The sequence below is a fragment of the Meriones unguiculatus genome, chromosome 2, assembly GCF_030254825.1.
Source record: "Meriones unguiculatus strain TT.TT164.6M chromosome 2, Bangor_MerUng_6.1, whole genome shotgun sequence".
Taxonomy (NCBI): Eukaryota; Metazoa; Chordata; class Mammalia; order Rodentia; family Muridae; genus Meriones; species Meriones unguiculatus.
Window position 1 is genome coordinate 77,826,891 of NC_083350.1, and position 22,675 is coordinate 77,849,565.

At 53.2% G+C, this 22,675-nt stretch overlaps 2 protein-coding genes and 1 non-coding gene across 9 annotated transcripts; all 3 read right to left on the bottom strand.

Annotated features, from left to right (window-relative positions):
- Nucleotides 1–4,605: 4,605 nt before the first annotated feature.
- Rusc1 (RUN and SH3 domain containing 1) lies at nt 4,606–13,259 on the bottom strand. Of its 5 annotated transcripts, XM_060377729.1 has the most exons (12): nt 13,107–13,259; nt 11,996–12,460; nt 11,039–11,875; nt 10,403–10,816; nt 9,591–9,689; nt 9,400–9,476; nt 9,098–9,272; nt 8,922–9,027; nt 8,710–8,756; nt 7,803–8,343; nt 6,857–6,979; nt 4,606–5,284 (listed from the first exon to the last, which is right to left on the bottom strand). In XM_060377729.1, exons 1-12 carry the CDS (start codon nt 13,240–13,242, stop codon nt 5,116–5,118), a joined length of 3,189 nt encoding a protein of 1,062 aa, XP_060233712.1. In that variant the 5' UTR covers nt 13,243–13,259; the 3' UTR covers nt 4,606–5,115. The 5 variants fall into 5 exon arrangements, with proteins under 5 accessions (XP_060233712.1, XP_021493446.2, XP_021493442.2 ...); XM_021637771.2 differs by having other exon boundaries at nt 11,039–12,460; XM_021637767.2 differs by lacking the exon at nt 10,403–10,816 and having other exon boundaries at nt 11,039–12,460; nt 13,107–13,258.
- Nucleotides 13,260–13,422: 163 nt separating this feature from the next.
- On the bottom strand, nt 13,423–22,465 carry Fdps (farnesyl diphosphate synthase). 3 transcript variants are annotated; one of them, XM_060377731.1, is made up of 12 exons: nt 22,359–22,458; nt 22,070–22,259; nt 21,396–21,611; nt 21,135–21,297; nt 19,787–19,927; nt 15,538–15,618; nt 15,292–15,414; nt 14,993–15,081; nt 14,834–14,906; nt 14,298–14,375; nt 14,081–14,215; nt 13,423–13,678 (listed from the first exon to the last, which is right to left on the bottom strand). In XM_060377731.1, the coding sequence occupies exons 3-12, from the start codon at nt 21,572–21,574 to the stop codon at nt 13,478–13,480; spliced, it is 1,263 nt and encodes a 420-aa protein (XP_060233714.1). In that variant the 5' UTR covers nt 21,575–21,611; nt 22,070–22,259; nt 22,359–22,458; the 3' UTR covers nt 13,423–13,477. The 3 variants fall into 3 exon arrangements, with proteins under 3 accessions (XP_060233714.1, XP_021493462.1, XP_021493461.1); XM_021637787.2 differs by lacking the exons at nt 21,396–21,611; nt 22,070–22,259 and having other exon boundaries at nt 22,307–22,465; XM_021637786.2 differs by lacking the exon at nt 21,396–21,611 and having other exon boundaries at nt 22,070–22,434.
- Nucleotides 17,778–17,883, bottom strand: LOC132652543 (U6 spliceosomal RNA). The gene has a single exon (XR_009590153.1). It is a non-coding gene; the product is annotated as a U6 spliceosomal RNA (small nuclear RNA).
- Nucleotides 22,466–22,675: the final 210 nt, after the last annotated feature.

Sequence of the window (22,675 nt, forward strand, 5' to 3'; positions counted from 1 at the left end):
CTGTGGAGTGGTTAGCATGGTATTTTTGTGCCTCTTTCGTATCCTCCCATGTCTCCAAACCTCATCGTCATCCTGTTTCTAAGAAGAGCTCTCAGAAACTCTGTCATCAGTATCCTGGGCCCCATATGAGCCATTTCTTCAATTCTAGTGTCTCTCTAGTTGGATTCAGTGTGACAAGTAAGCGCCACAGTGCTCACTATGCCAGACATCCAACATCCAGCTGTTTGACAAACATGCTGTGCTAGTCTGCATAGCCATCCTTCACACATGTCTATTATCTCCTTTAGTGCACATCAGCAGCCTCTAAAGCGGACATTAACTTAGGGCTCCTTTTTTATTTTGGGACCATGCCTCACTATGTAGCCTTGGCTGTCGATATGCATACCAGGTACTGGGATTAATGGTGTGTGCCAGCATGTCCGGCCTCTACTTTATTTAGGCATGCTGAGGGCCCAAATGAGGGCCTTGTGCATACCAGGCATATACTGGGCTACCTCCTAGCCCAAGGCTACTAGTGTAACTTTTTTTAAGACAATGTCTGGCCTCAAACTCAGTCTAGCCTTTCAGGTGGAAGAATTACATCTAAGTGAAGCTGCCTCTGAACTGCAGGACCATATTTTTTGTGCTTCCTGTATGGACAGTTTCTACCATAAAACCTCAGTGTACTCATGTAGCAATCTTCATAACACTGCTCTTTAGTTTATTGATCCAAGACTGAAGCAACTGCAGAGTTAAGTAACTTAACTCTGGCATAGTTAGCCCTCGCATTATTAACCATTTGAAGTTGTTATGTCCATTCTAAAGGAGCATAAACTTTTAAGTATGGGGAGGTTAAATAACCTGCCATCCATAGCTCATCACTAGTGGTGGAGGTAGACTCCCAGCCTGTGTGCTCAAATGCTAAATTTTTAGAAATGGTCAGAGTGAGGGCAGGAAGGAACAAGAACAAAAAACAAGAGAGAATATGTGTGGAAACCCTCTTCTTTCTCACTGGCACATCCCAGCCTCAAGCCCACTCAGAGTTAAAAGAACCTGGTTTTATTTTTGTTTTTTTAAGAACAGTGCAAAAGGTATAGATGTTCAAAAGACAAAAGATTATAAATGATATACTATGATCTGAATTTTACAAGTTCATTGAGAAATATATTAAGTAGAACAGTTTTATGTGCTTAAATAATATGTGCTTAAAGACTAAAGTAGCTGGGTGTGGTAGCACATGTCTGTGACCCCAGAACTCGTGAGGCAGAGGCAGGCCTGCTCTACAAAGCGAGTCCAGGACAGCCAGGATTACACAGAGAAACTCTGTCTCAAAAAACCAAAACCAAAAAAAAGAAAATAAAGACTCAGCACTTAAGAATATAAAGAAATAAAAATAAAAAAGCTGGGCGGTGGTGGTGGTGGTGGTGCATGCCTTTAATCTCAGCATTTAGGAGACTGGGGCAGGCAGATCTCCGCTTTCTAAGCTAGCTTAGTCTTTAGATGAGTTCCAGGACAGGGGGGCTACACTCTAAAAACCATTAAAAGAAGTAGCCAAGACTAGGCTAGAGATGCTGAGGAAGTGCAGTGCTTGCAGTGCAAGCATGGCACCCAGCTGTGATCCTGCCACTCAGGAGGCAGCACAGAGCAGCCCTGCAAGGAGCTGCCTCACTGACAGACTGAGTTACTGAGCTTTGGTTTCTAGCAGTGGAGGAAGACTCCTGCCGTCAACTTCTGGCCTCCAGTTGCACACATACATAACACACACACTCAACCGTTATCTATACAGCTAAAAAGAAAAAGCAGCCCAAGTACTCCTACTCAATCTTAATTTTGTCCCAAACATAGTCTTTTGATACTGGAAAGTCAGGTAGAATGCAGTTGCTTAGAAACATCAAGGGGCCTGGCCATGGTGGCACATGCCTTTGCTTTCAGGGCCTTGGTGCGAGGCAAACTCTACCGCTGAGTAAAATCCCACCCCAAGACCCTGTCTTAAAAGGGGGAGGAAAAAAAGTCCAAGGTGGTTAAATACCACCTTCAGTCTCTTACAGTTGAAACTGGTATTGTCACATGTCTCCTCATGACTGCAAAGTGGAGCTTTAAGTGTTTCTACTTTTCTTTAACTCTTTATTTTATGTGTATGAGTATTTGGCCTGAATATTATATGTGGGTACCACATATGTGCCTGGTACCCAGGGAGGCCAAAAGAGAGCTCTGGATCCCCTGGAAGTGTAGTAACAGGTGGTTGTAAGCCTCTGTGTGAGTTCTGAGAACTGAACCTGGAAAAGTAGCCAGCTCTTCTTAACTGTTGAGCCATCTGTCCAGCCCCATCATCTCTCTCTTTTTTATTTTGGTTTTTTGAGACAGGGTTTCTCTGTATGTCCCTGGCTGTCCTTGACTCACTCTGTAGACTAGGCTGGCCTCAAACTCAGACATCCACCTGTCTCTGCCTTCCAAGTCCTGGGATTAAAGACATGTACCATGGCCACACAGTTGTTTTTTTATTTGGTTGGTTTTTGTTTTTTGTTTTAACCTTTGGTATTTACTAAACTCCTGCCCTAGATGTAATAAAATTATAAAACTTAAATCTTACATCTTTGGCCCATTTCAGGTTCTGCAAGAAGATCCCACTGTTCTCACGCCTGCACAAGGCTAAACCATTAGGCTATGACTACGTATGTAGCACACCAGATGTCTCTAATGCTCTACCAGTGTTCTCTGAAGACATGGTCAAGAAAATGGGTCAGAAAGAGGCATATATGGGTTCTCAGGACCATGCTCATATGTCTTCAAGACTTCTGGTGCCAGTATCACAGTAATGGTATTCTTCTGTCTTCACCATCACATAACTTTGAACATATAAGCATATTAGCGTGTTGGGTTGTGTATGTGTTTATGCCCGGTAGGCATGTTGGCCTACCTATAATGCTAGCACTCAGAGGATGAAGAGAGACACACATACATACATTTGTAATTAACTCAAACTCTGAGCCAGGCATGGTGGACCATGCCTTTAATCACAGCACTCAGGCAAGCAGAGGCAGGTGGATGGCTGTGAGTTTGAGGCCAGCCGGGTCTACAAATCGAGTGTAGGACAGCCAAGGCTACACAGAAAAACCGTCTCAAAACAAACAAAGACAGTTTAGGACAGCAGAGTAAAGCTTTTATTCCCTCAAGGCATATCTCTTCACTTACCCAGAATAGCCAAAGATAAAAGTGTCACAGACTTCTTTACCCCATCTAACTTTTACCAAGTAGGTCTGTTTGTCCTTGGCTTTCCTGTTGCATAGTTATAATGACAGCTTCCTGTTTTGTTTTTTAATGCCTCTCTCAAGACAATCCTTTGTAGTGATCCCTAGGACATCTTAGCTTTCTTTTAAGATTTATTTATTTATTATTTATACAATATTCTGCCTGCATGTGTGCTTACATGTCAGAAGAGGGCACCATGTGGTTGCTGGGAATTGAACTCAGGACCTTTGGAAGAACAGCCAGTGCTCCAGCCATCTCTCCAAGACCCCAACATCTTAGCTTTTATTTTTAAAGGTTAACAGGAAACTCAACCAACCTAACCAACTAATGGATGGTAAGCCATTTTGCTTTGACTTAAAACTGTACCACTGCAGACTGGTAGCAGTAAACAGAAAACAGTGTCACTGCCAACATCAAACCTTCCTTTCACCTCAGAATCTAGTTAAACATAATTTCAAGGGCTATGCTTCCTCTGTCTTTCCTCATCTTTATCCAAGGTTCCATCTGTCAAATGAAACAGCAGTCTTAAAAACAAAGCAGGAGGGGCCAGCAAGCCAGCTCAGTGGGTAAGGCAGTTGCAGTTAAGACTGAGTTTCATCCCAAGGACCTACAATGGTAGCAGGAGAGAACTGACTGCCAAAAGTTATCTTATTTCCACATGTATGCCATGGCACACCTGGCCCTTCACACACAAAAATAAATAGGTCTAGAAAAAAGGGGGAAAAAGTCTAAGGGGTTAGAGAGGTGACTGCGTGGTTCAGAGAGTTTGCTGTTCCTGAAAAGGACCTAAGTGGCTCATGGAGACAACAATGAAAGTTTTATCTGCCTATGTCACTAACAGATCTAACAGAGCAGCAGGTCTCAACCTGAGGGGCATAGATGAGATACTTACATTATGATTCATAACAGTCACAAAATTAGTTATAAAGTAGCAATGAAAATAATTTTATGGCTGGGGGTCACCACAGTATGAGGAACTGAATTATAGGATCACAGCACTGGGAAGGTTGAGAACCACTGTGATAGAGTGACATGGTGGAAAAGAAAACTCTCCTACATGTGTAAGCTGTGGCACGAATGTGCCCCCTCCCACACACAAGTTAAATAAAGGTATTTTAGAAACAAAACCCTTTGTCTTGGCAGGACGTGGTGGCACACACCTTTAATCCCCACACTCAGGAGGCAAAGACAGACAGATCTCATGAGTTTGGAGGCCAGCCAGGGTTGCAGAGTAAGATCCTGCTCCCTCCCTCTTCCATCCCCCCCAAAATAAAAACCTACCTTGGCTAAGGAGGAATTACCCGTCTGGGGCTCCAAAATGAAAGGACTCCCCTCCCCACACCAGTACCTATACTACAAAACCCACAGGAGCACATGTCTGTTCAACTCCCACGCTTTATTGGGACAAGTAAGGGAAGGCAGACCAGTGCCACTGGCCCACCCGCCAGGGCGTCCAGGCGTCCATCTAGCACTCAGCACGGCAGGGGACACCTTAACTACAGGCAACAAGGGCTAGGAGTAGACAATACGGAGGCCGAGGTCCTGAGTGCTTGGAGGCAAAAGCTGTGTACTGTGCTGACACGGCCCACTTGAGTGGACAGAGGGGGAGATACTGATTGGCAGATAGGAAAGGTGCTGTTCTCTTGTGCAGATGGAGGAGAGAGTACTGTGGACAGGAAGGTCTTTTTACATATTTGCAAGAGCAGATTCCACCTTATTGGTAGGTGTTGAAGGAAGAAGGAAGATTCATTTTAACTGTCCACAGCATTGGATATGGGAAGAAAAGTGAGGTTTGCAGAAGGAAGAAAACACTTTCTGGGATGGTCAGTTCACATGAACAGTACTCATGAGCCATTCCATTCCCAGGAAAAGGACACAGGCCCAGAGCTAGAGAACAAGGGAGGTATACCCCACTGGCACCAGACCCTGCACACCATTGCGCCCACAGCGAAGCCAGTCCTCATCCACTGTGGCAATGACACGAAGCACCTCCCCACGCTGGAAGCTCAGCTGGTCAGGTCCTGCAGCAGTGTGGTCACACAGAGCCCGGACTGCCCTGGAGGAAGTCAGAGAAGGGTGGAGGAAAGGCGCCCAGCTGTCCCCAGGCCATCCCGTCCCTTGGCAGACTGCCCCTGGAGATCCAGGCAATGTGTGCTGGACTCCAGAAGAGACTTGGGGTCACTGGCTGACATGCTGACACTGGGGCTCTGGCCTCCCTGGACCCCAAGCCCACTCCTGCAATGCTCACTTGAAAATGCACTATTCTCTGGTGTTTCCAGTTACACATATGCAAATAAGATGGCCACTCCAGTAGTAGGAAGGGGCAGACTGAGCCTCTACTCAGCTGTTCTTGGCAGTTCCTCACCAGAGTTCACTGCGGCTTATCTCCTCCATGCCCTTCAGCTGTGCACCGTCACCCTAAGTGGGATCTCTAATTTCTCTGGGGTGGAACGTGATCATCCCCTGAGCCACACGGCAGTCACAGATCTTCCCAAAGCATAATCAAGTCTACCATTCTCAGGCTCTAGCACCTTCGAGAGTTTCCACTGCCTCAGAATGACATCCCGGCTGACCTCCTGACCAATCATGTCCCACAGTTCTACACTTAACCATGCTTGAGTCTCCCACCCCTGACTTCCATGCTTCCTGCCAGACACATGCCAGCACCGTTACAAAGGTTCCTGCACCCTTTTCTGCTTGCTAGCCAGGCTACAGCCGTGACCACCCTGAGCGCACCCGCTCTCATCTGACGTGCTCCTATCCACATCTCCATTGAACTATACGCATCTTCAGACTGGAGTACAGACAAAAGGGGTCACTTTTGTTCCTGGCAACAACACGTGGCGCAAAAGAAGTGCCTGGATGAGCTTAAGTAAGGTGAGGCATGGTGGCACACATGATTAATGCCAGCAACCAAAGCTACATAGTAAGGCCTAGCCTCCTAAATAAAAATTATTTTTAAAAAAACGCTTGCTTCGGCTAGGTGGTGGTGGTGCCTTTAACCCCAGCACTTAGGAGGCAGAGGCAGGTGGATCTCTGCATTTGATATCAGCCTGCTGTACCAGTTCCAGGGCAGCCAAGGCTACACTGAGAAACTCTTTCTGAGGGTGGGGAGCTGGGTGTGGTAGCACACACCTTTAATCCTAGTACTCTGGAGGTAAAGGTAGGCATATCTGTGGGTTTGAGCCCAGCCTGGTCTGGGACAGTCAGGACTGTTACACAGAGAAACTCTGTCTCAAAAACAAAACAAAACAAAAAGGCAAGTATGACTGTGCATACCTTCCTTTAATCATGCAGGTGGCTCTCTGTAAGTTCAAGGCCAACCTGGTCTACACAATGTCTCAAAAAAACAACTCTGTTTCTTTTTTACGTGTATGGGTGTTTTGCCTGCATTATGTTCTGTGCACCACATTTGTGCAGCATCCACTACTGGCCTAGAACTCAAGATCTTGCTGTGTCTGGCTCCCAAGGGCAGCCACCACAGCCGGCATCAAAGCTAAGGGTCAAGGAGTTAGTGCACCCACAGAAATGGGCAGGGAAGAAGCAATGCAGACTGCATTTTACGCTGCCTCCTGCCCACTCTGTGGAGACAGCACAACTGCAGGGAAGACCCCTCCCCCCCTCTTACCTGTCAGCCTGCACTGTGCTGGCTCCTGAGTCCACAGGCTCCTCAGGAGGAGCCTCAGGAGGTGCCCCCCGCTTCACCAGAGCCAGCACACTCACACTTGGGGGCAACCAGCTGGACGGTCTCCTACAGGGAAGGATGTAGGTCACCAAAGCTGTAACACCCCAGAAGAAGAACCCGAGAGCCCCAGTGGCACCCTGGGGAACTGGCCAGAGCGCAGAGCAGGGTGGCAGCTACGTCTACGGGTCTGCACAGGTTTGAGTCACTAGACATCACTGAAGATGCACCTGCCGTGTCAAGCTCTAGGGCACATACGGTTGGTTGGTTGGTTTTTCCCTAAAGGGTCAGATAAATATTTTCAGCTATAAGAGCCAAGCTGTGAAATCAGGAACCTTTTTTTTTTTCTTCAAGGCAGGGTTTTTCTGTGTAGCCTTGCCTGTCTTTGAACTGTCTTTGTAGATCAGGCTGGCTTTGAACTCAGAGATCTGCCTGCCTCTGCTTCCCGGGTGCTGGGTTAATGGTGTGTGCCACCATGCCTGGCTACAAAAGGCCTACTCCATGACCTGAAGGAAGTGAAGGAGTGAGCAGAATGAGTAGCTGGGAAGTAGCTTTCTAGAAAAGGGACCGGAAAGGGAAGTCTGGAGGGGGGCCCAGTCCTGCTACGTTCTAAAAGCAGCCATCATGGTGCCAGACAGAGAAACCCTGCCTGGGGGGCGTAGGTGGAAGAGGGCTGAACAACCACCACCCAGCTGGAAATCAGGAACTTTGTGTAGCCTCTAAAATGTAACAATTCATCAATGTAAGGATTCTAATCTTTTTATAGCCCATGGCTATAAAAACCAACTGCCTACCTCCTATCTAAAAGATCATAAATGCCTAGCCTCTAGGAGCTCTGAAGGGACCGGAAGTCAGAGGAGGGACCATGGACAATGTGTATATGCAGACATACCTGGACTTGAAGGCTCCACTCTCAGTTTCTGAGGGGACCCCAGGCACACCAAACAGCCGCCCCAACCACACGCCTCTGCCTGGTGCGGTTTGTTCTGAGGGTGGAGGAGCCCCCTCGACTGTCGTTCCGTGATGCCTGGGTCCCCACCGGAGAAGAGGGAAGCCCTCGGTGCCCCCAGAGGCATAGACCCTCGAGGCTTGGGTCAGCTGACTCCACCAGCTCCCTGGTGGAGGGCGGGCTGAGGGAGCAGAAGAGTCTGTAGTGGCCTCCCCTGAGGTCCCCCGGAGACTCTGAGCCAAGCGGCCCCCCCAGTGCAGCACGGCCTGCATTGTCTGCTGGAGGGCAGGAGGGGCCCCTGACGGGGCTGGAGCCTGCTGCAGGCCCAGGGGCAGGTGATGGTGGTGCTCAAAAAGCAAGTCCAGGTGGAAGGTGAGCACAGACAGTGGCTGCAGGAGAAGCAGTAGCTCTGTAGACAGGGATGGACAGCTCCCACAGGCCAGGGAGAAGAATCCAGTGGGCAGATACAAGAGGGATAGCAGGCCTGGAAGAGAGCAGCCAGCGTCAGCCCCAGAGGGCCTCCTGCACCAATTCCAGAGTCAACATCTCCCAGACCTCACTGTGTGTAGGGCACAGGGGCAGGAAAAGGCAGGGAGAGCTGGCAGATAGGCCTCTGCCCCCGGGGAGCCAGTGCCTCCAGAAGGAGATGTGACCACTCAGTGTTGTTAACTGAGAAATACAGCATAGGCTAGAAAGAGAAAAGACCACGGGCCTGGGGACACACACAGGGAGAGGGCCTGCCCTTGAGCTTCAGGGCTGCGTGTGTATGCCGACGCCAGCCAGGACCAGCCCCGGAGGGCCTGTCTCTCCCCGCCCTGCGGCACCGTGCCCTCCCAGCTCAGCTCCTGACCTGCATCTTCCTGAAGGCTGGAAAACCACAATTCCAACTGTTTGGTGCTGGAGGGAAAAAGAGAGAAGTGAATTCAGGGAAGACGTGCGGAGTGAGAAATGACAGCAGAGAGGGAGTTCTGGAAGCATAGCTTCCATGCTGTCTCCTCTGCATCACGTGCTGGTGGTTCCAAGGCCGGAGAGCAGTGCGGGGGGGGGGGGGAACCCACTTACTTGAGGAGGCCCAAGATGAAAGCGTGGAAGCGGCTGCGGCTGCTCCTCAGAGGGGCCAGGCGGCTGACCTGGCCGTACAGGGATCCCAAGGACTGCGTGCCGGAACCTGAGGACGGGGGTAAGCTCAGCCAGGTCCGGGCTCTGCGCCCGCTGGATCCCACTCCCTAGCTGCTTACCTGGTTTCACAGAGGCCTCTACCACACTCCACGGGCTGCTCCTGCGCTGCCCGGTGATGAGGTCCTTCCGGAATGGCTTCAGCCCGTCGGCCACCAGAGCGTGGAGGGCCGGGCAGAGGGTGGTCAGTACCAGATGCCCCACGTCCGGGCTCAGCCGGCTGTCCCCCAACTGGGCCTGGGGGCAGCGTAAAGCGAGTGGGTCCAGAGGCGTGGCTGGCCACTGCTAGCCAAGCTTCCAGAGGCTTCTCCCACTTCCCCCTGCTACACTAACTCTTCCAACACTCTCCCTCAAAGCAACTCACCTTCTGAACCAAGTTCCGAGCAGCCCCAAAATGCGAGATGATTTTGTCCACTGAAGCGCTGACAGCTATCAAGAGACCTGGGTGGAGATGGGAGGAAGACACATCAAAGGCCCTGGTCTTGACGGGGGAGGGGAGGGGCGCTGAAGACCAGGGACAGGCTGGTCACTCAGAAGGCGGGAAGGGCGAGCTACCTTTCTTCTGCTCCTGCAGCTGGCCAGTCCCACTCTGGGCTTCTGCCATCCACAGCCTCTGGGCCCCGGGAACACCGGCAAACGACCAGGAACTACGCACTGTGTAAGGGAAGAAGAACTCGCTGACACTTACTTACCAAAGGTTACGCGGAGGGAGGACACCGAGGTCTCACAGTTTGGGAGTCAGGTAGAAGGAGCACAGCCACTTGGGAAGTAGAGCGGAGGGTAGTCTCGGGCAAACCCCGGCCCTCGCAGCCCCCACCTCGGTTCCTTTTGCCCTTCCTCTCTGGGAAGAGAGCTATACCAACCAGCTGGGCCTTTAAGGAGGGAGATGACTGGACGAGGAAACTGAGGGCTGCGCCCACTCCGAGCACGTGGGAACCTCGACCAATGGAAAGACAGATAGACGGGAAAGGGTGGAGAGGCTTGGGGAGCCCAACAGTCACCTTGCACCTTGTCAGGGCAAGGCTCCAGCTTCACCCTGCCTGGGGCGGGGCTAGTGGAGGAGGTGTGGGGCGGGACAGTGGGTCAGGACCACCGCGGCCGAGAACTTCCCTAGCGGAGGAATTCCACAGGGTGTGACCCCAGGTCCCTAACAATGGACCCCGTAAGCTGGGCAGGAAGGAGGCCGGGTGGAGAGCAGCCACGCTCCTCACCCCCAGGCCGTGGAGCTGGGCCGGCCTCCCGGGAACTAATGAGCCCGCCAGGAACCTGCCCAACTCCAAGGGCGAGACCTAGCCAGGCACCCTAAGAAAAAAGGCTAAAACGCAGGCTGGCCCGGGACAGGAGGGGCTGGCCCGGGTCCGTCTTACGTTGCCTGGGCGGAGGCGGTGGCCTTCTGGTCCAGCGAGGGGCGGTCGGCGGACGCGGTGGTGATGGCAGCGGGGGGACGGGAACCTGGCGGGGTGGGGGCGCCGCGGCGGGGAAGGTGCTACTTCTGGGGAAGAGCGGGGAGAGCAGCAGGGCCAGCTCGGGGCTGGCCAGGCAAGGCAAGGCCCCCCGCGTGGGAGGGGAATAGGCTCCCACCGGGGAGAGGCGCACCGGCAGCGGCTGCTCCTCCGGGGGACTCGCCCGGAGCAGCCGCAGCCGCAGCCGCGACTCCGGCCACCGGGTCAGAGGCGGAAAGAGCGGAGACCCGCGTGCGCCTGCGCCTCCACCCTCCCACAGGGGGCGCCCGTCGGCCGAAACCCGGGCAACCGGGGGCCGAGGGAAGCGCGGAGGACCGGCTGCGGGGGGCATTGGCGGGGCCGGGGGCGGGGAGGAGGGCAGCGGGGCCGGCAGCCAGGCGAGGAGGGGCGGGAGAAAGAGGAGCAGAGAGTTAGTCCCTTCCTCCACGCCCCGCCCCGCCGCCCTTTCCCAGGGGGCGCCCTGGCCGCGGGTGGGGGCGCCGCAGGAGGAGCGCCGAGCGGCGGCCCGGGGACGCCCTCCTGCGGGTCCGCGCCTCTTACCCACGGCGCGCGCGCGCGGCTCCTCGCGCTCCGGCGCGGCGGGGGCCTCGCCGCCGGCCGCGGGGCTGTCCGCCCTGCCCTCCTCCGGAGGCCCCTCTGCGATGGGCTGCAGCCCCAGCCGGTTCTTCTTCCTCCGCGGGGGAACGGGCGGGGGAGGCGGGCGAGGCGGGACCAGAGCCCACCCGGCCGGAGGGTCCCGGGGGGGGACCGGCGGCGGCTGCGCTCGGCTTCGGGACCGGAGTTCCTTGAAGGTGGTGACTTCCCGGGGAGGGGCCGGGGAACCTCCCAGGGACCCCGTCGGCGGGAGCTCGGTGTCCGGCGAGAAGACTATGAGCCAGTCGCTGCGGTCTTTCTTGGCCTGAGGCACAAGGGGCAGCCCTGGACCCCGCTTGCGCTTCTGGGCCAGCTCATGGAAGGACGTGATCGTCCGGTGGGGCACCGGCTCCTGGCTGACGTCACCTCTCCATCCCCCATCGGTTTTCCCTGCATCTATTTTCGAACCAGAACTGCTGTTTAAACAAGCCGATTTCCCGGGTTCCGTTTTCAAGATCGAGTTTGTATTTTCGTCGATTTTCCGACCGGAGTCACTGTGCTCGATGCTTTTCCACCCAGCTTCATTTTTCTCTGTGTCAATTTTCCAAATGGGGTTAATTTTCCAGCTGGGCTCTGCTTTCCCTGAGTCGATTCTCCCATCTTCGGTTTCTGAGAGCTCAGAGGTAGCAAGATCCTGTTCCCCACTGTCTTCCTCCTCCTCCAGGCCTGGGGAAGGTAGGTCCTGGCAGGTGGTCAGGGCGTTGCAGTTCGAGTCCAGGCCAGGTCCAGGTGGGGAAGATACTCCTGAGCAAGAATCAGGAGAGCAGCAGAAGCTGTCAGGAGAGCAGGTGCTAGGGCCCGCTGGAGGCAGAGGAGAGCCCAGCTCCAAGGGAAAGCCGCTGGACTGGGGGTGGGCATCATTACCGGGCAGGTCGCGAGAGTACACTGACACTGGCGACTCATCGGGGCTGAGATCTGAACAGGAGCTGAGAGAGGAGGAGCATCCGGGATCGGAGGGCGAGGCGGCCTCTTCCTCGTGGGAAGGATCCCGCTGGTTTTCTATGCCGGGCCCGTGCTCCTGGCAGCATCGGCAGGGCAGAGCTGGGCTGTTGGAGTTGGCGTCCACCAGGGTCCCGCTGCAGGGGCCCCTGCTTTCCTTGCCCCCTGTGTCTCCCGGGGGCGGGGGTGTGCTCAGAGGCCCCTCTCGCAGCTCAGGGCGGCGGGACAGGTGCAGGCCTAGGGAGACGTGCTGGAGGTGGATGTGGTTGAGGTTGCAGAGTAGAGCCCGCTGAGGGGACAGCATGGTGCCGGGGATGACGGAGGGTGCCTTCCGGAGACAGAGAGGAGCCAGCCGCTCACATCCACCTACCCGGCAATACAGACGCCGACCTAAACGACAGGGAGGGTTGAAACCTAGCTACCGAGGTGCGGTCAGGGCACCGGGGCTGACCGAGGGCTAGAGCAGGCTCGAAGGCTCTGACCGCTTTGGGAGATATTCAAATGAGATTCAAATCACCACCAACCGGCCATTAGTTTCCACTGCGGTATTTGCAGGTGGAGTCGGACATAACCTCCAGGGAACTGAGAAAGGAGGGTCATCAGATAATGCGGTTGCGCTCTGATCTTCGTGGGGTGCGAAGCTCGGAAAAGAGCTGGGCCCAGGACCCACCCCGATCCTTTCTAATCAAGCTCTGCCCTGCAGCCTACCGGTCCTGGGAGGAATGAGACCCCGCCCGGATGCTCTAGTGAGCTGGATGTTGGGGAACAAGGCAAAGGATTTGGTTTGTTAGGGCAGGAGAGGGGCCTGGGCTGGAGACGGATGAGGGAGCTTTCAGCTCGTCAGCTCTGCATCTAGCCCCCAGCCTGTGTGTCCTCACCGGGTCGCAACAGCAAGATTTGTCCGTTCGCTCTGTGCTCGTCTCCACCCTTCAGCCACCACCCAACCCTTCATTATTATTTTTTGCAGCTCCCCTCCCGTGCCCCCCATCCATCCATCCATCCATCCATCCACACCCATAGATTGAGCCCTCCTCACCGCAGTCCTCCTGGAATCGCTCCGGCCTTGGGCTTGTCTGCGTCCCCGCCCAGCGGGGAACAGAGCAGAGGGGAGGGGCGCCGGCGAAACCCACTGTAGCTGCGCAGCCGCACCCCTCCGCACGTGGGCGTGGCATAGCCCAGGCCCGCCCCCAAACCCCACGTAGCCCTTGACGCTGTGCCTGTGTCACCCATCTAAACCGCTGCAGCTTTGGGTCTCGGAAAGCTGGTGCCAACCCGGCCTCCAAGCTGCCAGCCCCACCCCTCCATTCAGTACAGAGCTGAATCCTGACTGGCGCAAGCACAGAACCACAGGGTGTTGAACAAAAATTTATTGAGATTCCCTCCCTCCCATCCTCCGCAATCCTGAGGTCACTTTTTCCGCTTGTAGATCTTCTTTCCTAGTTCCTGGAAGATGGTAGGGGGCAGGGGCGCAGAGTGCTGCTCGATAAGGCTCTGGAGGCGGCCATAACTCTCTTCCTCGTACTTGAAGAACACAGCTTGCAGGTCCAGCGCCTCATACAGCGCTCTCACCTGCGCCACCTTCTCTGGGTCCTTCTGTCCATAATTCTCCTGGAACCAGAACAGCTCTACTCAGCTGGGTCCAAAGGACCTCACAAATCATTCATACCTTCCAGAACACTGGCAACGCCATTCACTCCACTTTGTTTTAGTCAGGACCTCATTACGCAGGGCTGCCTCTGTCTCCTGACTACCACTTGTAGCTCTCCTGTCTCTGGGGATCCAAGATACCAAACACTGCCCCCACCCCAATGTTGAGGTATTGGCTTAGGGTTCTACCTCCTCTACTGTACGGCTTCTCGGCCATGACTGCCGAGATCCCTGGGCGTTCCACGTTGTCTACCATTGTCCAGACCTCCCCTGGCTGCCTTCAGCACATAACCACATTGTATTGGGTTGGCCAGCAAAATCACCGTGCTCTCACACCCCCTCGCCCCCAGCCCTCTTGGGCACCTCTAAGATCTGGCGCTGCTGCGGAGTGGCTCGCTGCAGACACTGCACCACCAGCCAGCTGCACTTGTTGTCCTGGATGTCAGTGCCCACCTTCCCAGTCACACTGGGGTCTCCAAAGAGATCGAGGTAGTCGTCCTAGGCAGCAGGAAGAAGGAGGGTGAAGAGAACCTCAGGCCGGCGGAAGAGGAAGGGGGGCTCTGCTGCTCTGATGTCCTACCTGGATCTGGAAGAACTCGCCCATCTCCAGCAGGATCTTCCTGGCATTGGCGTGCTCCTTCTCCCCATCAATGCCTGCCTGCAGAGAAACAGGCGAGGCAGCCAGGCCCATGGCACCTTGCCCTTCCTGCTCCCCGTGGCCTTTGCTAACACAGGCCAACCTCCAGCCTCCTCATCAGTTGGGACTCCCGGGGAGGCCATTGCGCCACCCTCCTGAGCAATTCTAGCCTCACAGTTTCACTTCCCATTTCTTTTGGTAAACTCAACTTCTTAACGGGTGAAAAGAAAACTAGGGTCAGGATGGACCCAACTGCCTGGGAACCTAGTGTCTTCAGCTCGAGCCCTCCCTGCTCTTCCCACTCACACGAAGCACCTACGGGCCTCACCGCTGCTCACTCTCCAGTATCAGAGGGACCGAGTGCCTGGTGTGAGGCCAGACAGCCAGACAGTGAAACACAGATTGTCCAAGTGTCTACTCTGTGCCTTCCTGTCCCAGAGTCCACAAGAAAAAACACAGTGAAAGTGACGTGGACTTACCATGTACATGGCGGCCGCGACTGGCAGGTAGAAAGAATAGAAAGCTGTCTTGTACTTGACAATAGATTTGTACCTGCGTCAGGGTAGAAGATACATTTACAAAGGCAGGGCCCAAGCTGAGCCCCTCACCATCCAGACGTGGCTGCCACCGGCCCTCACCTCTTTTCTGTGTATCTACCTAGATCCACATGGCCCTGGGGTGCTGTGATGAGGTCGAGAGTCTGCCCAATCTCGGTCTGATAGGAACTCTAGAGAGGAAGGTAGCAGAAGGCCTCTAAGCCAGCCTTCCTCCTTGGAGGAAGACACTGGCATCCTCATGTCCCAAGCAACTGTCGGCTAGGCAGTCAGGGAGTGGGAGAGAGAAGACCTCCAGGCAGGCCCAGCACAACAGATGAGCACGTGCCAGAAGCTAGCGCTACAGCACACAGCTGCTGGGCCCCAGCCCTCCCGCAGCACACCTGCAGAAAGAGCTCCAGCAGGTTCAGGTAGTAGGGCTGCTCCCTGCAGTAGAACTTCAGCAGGCGGTAGATGCAGGCTTCCAGAAGCAGAGCATCGTTGATGGCATCCAAGCCTATACCTGGCTGTGGGGAACAGAGTGAAGCCGCACTTACCTTTGGCCATATTCAAACCATCACAGCTGGCACCCCAATCACCTCCCTGTGGCCTGTCTACCAGGACCACTGCTAACCTCCTGTTTAACCTACCTTCTGATACCAGCAGATCTGCCCCCGGCGAGTGAGCGAAGAATCCATGATGTCATCTGACACGAGGAAGAAAGCCTGGAGCTAGAAGGAGGAGTGCAATAAGACGCCCAGGGCTCCGTAAGGGCCTTCCCTCAGTGACAGCTGCTGCTCTGGCCACTGCTGTGCGCTGCGCGGGAGGTTTGGGGGGGCCTGCTCCCAGATTTCCTCATCTGTAAAGTGGCACTAATGCCCCTTATCTTCAGGTAATGGATCTCTGCCATCTCTGATCGGTTCTAAGATACCCCCAGCAGCAGGAAGAGCACGGAATACCTTCACATACTGCACTCTGGACCAAAACATCACAGAATTTCTGTTCCAGTGATTGACCATGTTGGCTAGTTTGAGGTCAACTTGGCACAATGTAGAGTCATTTGGCAGGCGGAAACCTCAACTGAAAAAAAATGCCCTTACCAGACTGGCCTGTGGCAAGAGTGTGCGGCATTATCACCGTGGGCAGTACCAGCCCTGGCAGGTGGTTCTGGGTGTATAAAAGAGCAGGCTAAGCTATGGAGAAGAAGAGTTCACATCGTTCCTCATGGCATCTGCACTGATTCTCTCTGAGGTGGACTGATCTAGAAGTGTAGATGAAACCAAACCTCTCCTTCCTAAGTCGCTTTTGATCAAGGTGTTTATGGCTCAGTGGTTCAGAGCACTGGCTGCTCCTGCAGAGGACCCAGCACACATATGACAGCTCACAACCATCTGTAACTCCAGTTCCTGGAGATCCAACGCCCTCTACTGGCATGTTGGGAGCTGCATACACCCATTACATATACTCACAGGCAAAGCACCCACACACATAACATTTTCTAATCATAAAAAGTAAATTTTTAGCCAGACAGTGGTGGTGTAAGCCTTTAATCCCAGCACTCAGGATGGAGAGGCCAGGAGATCTTGGAGTTCCAGGCCAGCCTGGCCTACAGAGCAAGTTTCAGGACAGACAGGGCTACTCAGAGAAACTCTTGTCTCAAAAAAACAAAATAAATAAGTAATAAGTAAACTGCTAATTTAAAGAAGTTTAAAAGCATCTATTGGAAAGGGCCTCTCTGTCCTAAGGCAGAGCATGCAAATCCAGCAAAAGGCCCACAGCCCTCACTTCCACTCTCTTCTGCAAGGAGAGGCTTCGGAGTGTCAGACAGGGACACACCACCCCGGCCTTGTGCTACAGGCTAAGCAATGGCTTCTTCTTTAGATAGTTAAGCTCCTTACATGTCCAAGAAGGACCTAGCAATTCTGCCCTTCCTCCTACTTCCCAGGTGCTGAGGTCACAGCCATGGGCTGCCGCACCTGGCTCTATGCCCGGCTGGGCATTTGCCCAGGACTTCATGCACCTGAGGCAGCGCTCTGCAACCCGAACTATATCCGGTTTTCAATGTTCTTCAGTCTCAGCAAAGGCTCATGGGACATACAGGATGGGCTGCCCCTCTGTATCTCCCCAGAGCCTCACCCTGACCTCAGAGCGGTGCTTCCCAAAAGCTCTCCATTAAGGAGATGGAAGAATGGAACACCCAATAATACCCATTACGCCTTCTGGTTTGGTTTCCTTGAGAGAGAGCCTCACTAGGCTGTCTCTAAAAGCCAAAATCCAACAAAACAAACAACCAAAGGGATGTAGTGGGGGATCAGAGGGTACTGGGCATAAACAAGGCCCTGGGCATCACCAGCCTCAAGCTCCCCCCCGCCCGCCAAAAAAAAGCCACAGACATTCAAGAGCCAGGAAAGCTAACCACATAAGACAAAAAGATGCTGGGACTGAGGCCATGCATGAGAGCATGCACCCCAACTTAGACAAGCAGCTTTCACTTGGCACCAGAACATCTAAGTGAGCATACTGCCAAATCCTGGGCTGTTATGTATGTACAGAGTGTACGTGTTTGTTATATGTTGTACTACATGTTTGTACAAGTGTGTGCATGTGTTGTGCATGCATGTTTAATGTGTGCATGTGTTACAAGTGCATGTCATGCACACATTTGTGCAAGTGTGTGCATGTGTTTTTATAGGGTATGCACATGTTTGTACAAGTATATGCATTCACATAGAGGCCAGGTCAACACTGAACATCTTCCTCATTTGCAGGGGTTGAGATGTCTTCCTCATTTTTCAAATTTTACATGTTGTTTTTTTGGGGGGCTTGGTACCAATCTATGTTGTTTTTTTTTTTTTTTTTTTTTTACACACTTGACAAATGTCAGTTAGGAAAAAATATGGGATGCTTCACAAATTTGTGTGTCATCCTTGATAGAGCTCATTCTGATCTTCTCTGTCTTGTTCCAATTTCAATATATGAGCTGCCAAAGCAAGCACTATTTATTTTATACATTCTGGTGTTCTGTCTGCACGCATGCCTGTGAACCACATGGCCAGAAGAGGGCGGCAGATCCCCTAGGTCTGGCGCTAGAGTCATGAGGCACCAATTGCGTTCTAAAGATTGAACCCAGGTCCTCTGGGGAAGCAGCCAGCGCTCCTAACCACCAAGCCACCTCACCAGCCCTCCCACCTTCTTGAGATGGGGTCTGTCATGGCAACTGTGCTGGACGGACTGGCCAGCAAGCTCCAGGGAGCTACACAGCACCCATCCCAGTAAGGGGATGACAGACTGCAGGACTGTGAGTGACTGAGGAACCGAGCCAAGTGCTCCTGGTGCCCAGCCTTTCTGACAGAGCCATCGCTCCCACTCTCGGAAACCTGTGTGTGTACATGTGCTATGTGTTTGTGCTGTGCACACAGAGGCAAGAGGGCAATGTCAGCTGTCTTTGATTCCCCACCCTTTTTTCATTTTTACATACGCGTGCTTATCTGCATGTACACCTGTCTGCCAGAAGAGGGCATCAGACCCCACTGTTGTGAGCCACCCTGTGGTTGCTGGGAGGCAAACCAGGACCCCAGAAGAGCTGACGGTACTCTTAAACGCTGAGACAGCTTTCCAGCCACCATCCCATCTCATGCTTTAAAGACAGAAACCCCTTCCCTGAGCCTGGAACTGACTGATTAGCTACATCAGCCTGGCCACAGGCTCTGGGAACCCGCCTGTCTCTGCAGCCCAGCACTAACAGCACGGGCGTGCGTCACAGAGACGTGTGTGCATTTTGTGTGGGCATGAGCACATGACAGTAGAAACCAAAGGAAGATGCCAGGTGCTTGACTTCACCACTTTCCTTTGAAACAGATCTCTCTCTCACTAAGCCTGGAAGCCCATTTCCTGACTCTCCTACAGTGCACTGGGATTACGTGTTTACAGCCACAGCTGATTTTCATGTGGTGCTGGGATCCACACTTGGGTCTTCTGTTTGTACAGCAAATGCTCTGACCCACCAAGCCATCTCACCAGCCTTTGAAAACCTTTTTATTTACTTTACTCTTTAAAATATTTATTTATACAATATTCTGCCTGTGTGTATGCCTGCAGGCCAGAAGAAGCCGCCAGATCTCATTATAGATGGTTGTGAGCCACCGTATGGTTGCTGGGAATTGAACTCAGGACTTTGGAAGAGCAGCCAGTGTTCTTAACCTCTGAGCCATCTCTCCAGCCCCTTTACTATTTTTTCTAATGAAATGTCTTCTTTGTTAAGTTTACGAGATTTAAGTTGCTGTTATTTGAGACAAGGTTTCTCTGTGTAGCCCTGGCTGTCCTGGAACTCACTCTCTAGATCAGGCTGGCCTCAAACTCAGGGATCGGCCTGCCTTGGCCCCTGTTGGGCTACCACCACAGGGCAAGATTTAAGTTTAGAATTTCTGAAAATTCTCCGTGCCCACTCATCAGTCCCTGAAGTGACCCACACTGCCTGAACTTGACTGTAGCACATGAGACACAGACAAGAACAGTCAGACACAAGCTTAAGATCCATTCTCCTCCTTAGGACACCCCAACTCCAGGGACTGTCTCTGACATGAACTCAGTGACTGGCTTTTTGACCTCACCACCCCCGAGGGAGGATCAGCCCTGCTAGGCCACAAAGGAGGACACTGCAGCCTGTCCTGAAGAAACCTGATAAGCTAGGGTCAGATGGAAGGAGAGGAGGACTGAGAGAAGGACCTATCAGTGGACTTAGAGAGGGGCAGGGAGGAGATGAGGGAGGGAGGGTGGGATTGGGAGGGAATGAGGGACGGGGCTACAGCTGGGATACAAAGTAAATGAACTGTAATTAATATAAAAAATTTAATAAAAAACCCCAACTCTGGAAAGCCTCTGCCCCCTCCCCCTTCTTACCAGTTCTACACACCAGCCCACAGTCAGAGCCCGCTGAAGACTCTCAGCGTCCTGCTTCCTGGGCTCCACCAGCTCCCGGAATGCTTGCAGCACAGTCAAACCCCGATTGTACTTGCCTCCTACAGCATTGTACTCCAGGACCTGAGGCAGGCAGGGGAAGAGGACGTCAGGGCCCACACAGCAGGGGCCTGAGGAGATTCCTCTTCCCAGCTCCCCTTGGAGGGCCCTGGATCACTCCCCTCCAAAGTCCTACGGCATGACACCCAAGTACCTGCTCCATAATATATACTCAATTCTTCCCCCAAGCCCAGAACTTAGGCCATCCACAAACAAGCCTGTATTGGAGACAGGGTCCTAGCAGGGAGTGATCCTATAATGTCAAGTGCAGGCAAGTAGGCTGTAGGAGTTTGAGGTCAGCCTCAGATACATAATGAGTTCCGGGACAGAAAATGTAAGGTGTCTCCAAAGGCCAAAGGAGGGTGTGGAGGGGACAGCAAGGTTCAGGCTATTTCTGACCCCTCCAATATCCTCCTACTGAAGCCTCTCACTGTGCCTTCTGCCACACAGCAGACCTAACTAACAAGACATCTCTTTAATACTGACACACTATAGACAAGGAAAACACCCTCCTTGGTTTTCCTCAGACAAGACAAACAACATTTACAAAAGGAGTCCCAGATGGAGGCATGACAGCACTGTAAAGATACAGCACACAGGAGGCTGAGGGAGGGGTGTCTGAGTTCAAGGCCATGTAGGCCAAGAAAGGAAACTCTGACTTAAGAAAAATAAATAAATACAAGAGAATAAAGGAGGGAAATAGGTGACTCAACTATTCCTTTCCTAGAAAGGACTTTTTTTTTTAAGATTTATTTATTATGTATACAGTGTTCCATCTGCATGTACACCTGCACGCCAGAAGAGGGCACCAGATCTCATTATAGATGGTTGTGAGCCACCATGTGGGTGACTGGGAATTGAACTCCTGACCTCTGGAAGACAGAACAGGTGTTAACTTCTGAGGCGTCTCTCCAGCCTGAATAGGGCTTTCTAATGATACAGTATCTTCCCTCAGGCCTCGGGACAATGGCCTCTTAGATATCCCATCTTAAAATTTCAGGCCATAAAATCAGAGCTTCAATAGGTCCAAGGCTCTGCTCCCTCTCACGCAAAGCTGTTTGGAGACATCTCTTTAATACACCTTTTGTAGAGCAGAAACTCAGGAAAGTGGGCTGAAGTACCCCAGGGACCCACCTACTCCAGGGACTCAGGCTGAAACTGTTACTTCCACTCTTATCAAAAGCCATGCAAAATCCATCCCCTACTGGTTTCTTCAATACTGAACCCTCACCTCCTTGAGCCGGGTAATAGCATCCCCGGTCTCGGGGTGTGCTAGCTCATCCTCCGTCAGCACCTTGACGATCTGGGAGAAGTGCTGGATGAAATCCTGCCTATCTTGATTACAAGCATCCAATTTCTGGTTCCCATTCATTCTGAGAGAGGTGCAAAATGCTCTGAGGAGAAAAACACATACACACATACACACACACACAAATGAGAGCTCTGTCCTGGCACTTCCCTCCCCGAAGCCCCTCACCCCAACCACACTCACCGAGGCTCCTCTGTCCACACTTGGCACCACCAGCGGGCACTGTGCCAGGCCCCCAGGACTGGACACCCATATGCCAGGGAGGGTCGTTGTAGGGAACCAAGCCACCTCTCCCGGGGTGCCCAGCAGGGGGCTGGCAGCAGGAAGACCCCCACAGATCGCAGCCAGCGGGACAGGGGCATCGTGGGTGGGCATAGGGGGAGGGGCTCCAAGCACTCCCTGCAAGCACCGAAGGCAGATGCTTGGTAGCCGTTACCTCAGGTACCCACAGGCCAAGCTTTCTACCCCTGCACCAGAATACCCCACTCTGATGCACCCTGAATTCAAGAATTACAGAAGGGACACACAGGAAATAAAAAGAATGTCCGGGTGCCAGAGTCCCAACAAATCTTCACTTGAAGCGAAATGGCTAAAACTGAACGCTTTCTACTTCCGAGGATGCGTTCGCAGGGCCAGAGATGCAGTACCGAGAATTAGGGGATAGAAGGTCTTTAAGACACACTATTAATGGACACACCAAACTGAGCTTCTGGGGCTATTAGACAGCTGAGCCGACGCAGGGCCAGAACTAGGACCAAGGGGTCCGGGGGCAGGGGAAGAAGATGGAGGCTCAGGCTCTGCGCTACGTCCGAGGGGACCGATGATGCTGCGGGCATGTGGTCTGTACTGGTACTAACCGCAGCCGGCCTCTGCAACAGGTGGGCGTGGAGGGTAAACTCGCGGCCGTGCGTAAGGAGGTCTCGAGGCACACACCAGCGCAGAGTTAGAAATTCGCGAAAGCAAGAAAGCCGCTCAGTCCGGCTCACCGACCCAGAGACAGGAACTCCCGCACAGCTGGCCCCGCGGCGCCCCGCAGCTTCACCAGACCTGAGACAGGAACAAGTCTCCGCTGCACATGCGACAATATCCCTCACCTCTTTCTCAACGCGGATTCTCCCGGGGTCCAAGGTGTGGTGCGGTTGATACCTGAAAACCGAGCGCTCTACGCGTTTAGCATTCTGGGGCTTATAGTTCCCAGACTCTCGGCTCAGTAGGCAGACCCTGAAAATAGTACTACAACTCCCGGCATGCCGCGGACCCGGACGCAAAAAAATGCAAGATTGTACAGCTGGGTGGGCATGGCCGACATCGCTGATTGGCTAAATGACCTCGTGTGAGCATGAGCCTTGTGACAGCTGACCAATGGAAGGGCGGCGCGCGGTCCATCAGCCCACTGAGCGGAGGGCGGTGTCAAGCGACCGAGAGTCTGGGAATTCGGCCATCTGGCTTTGGTTGCAGCTCTT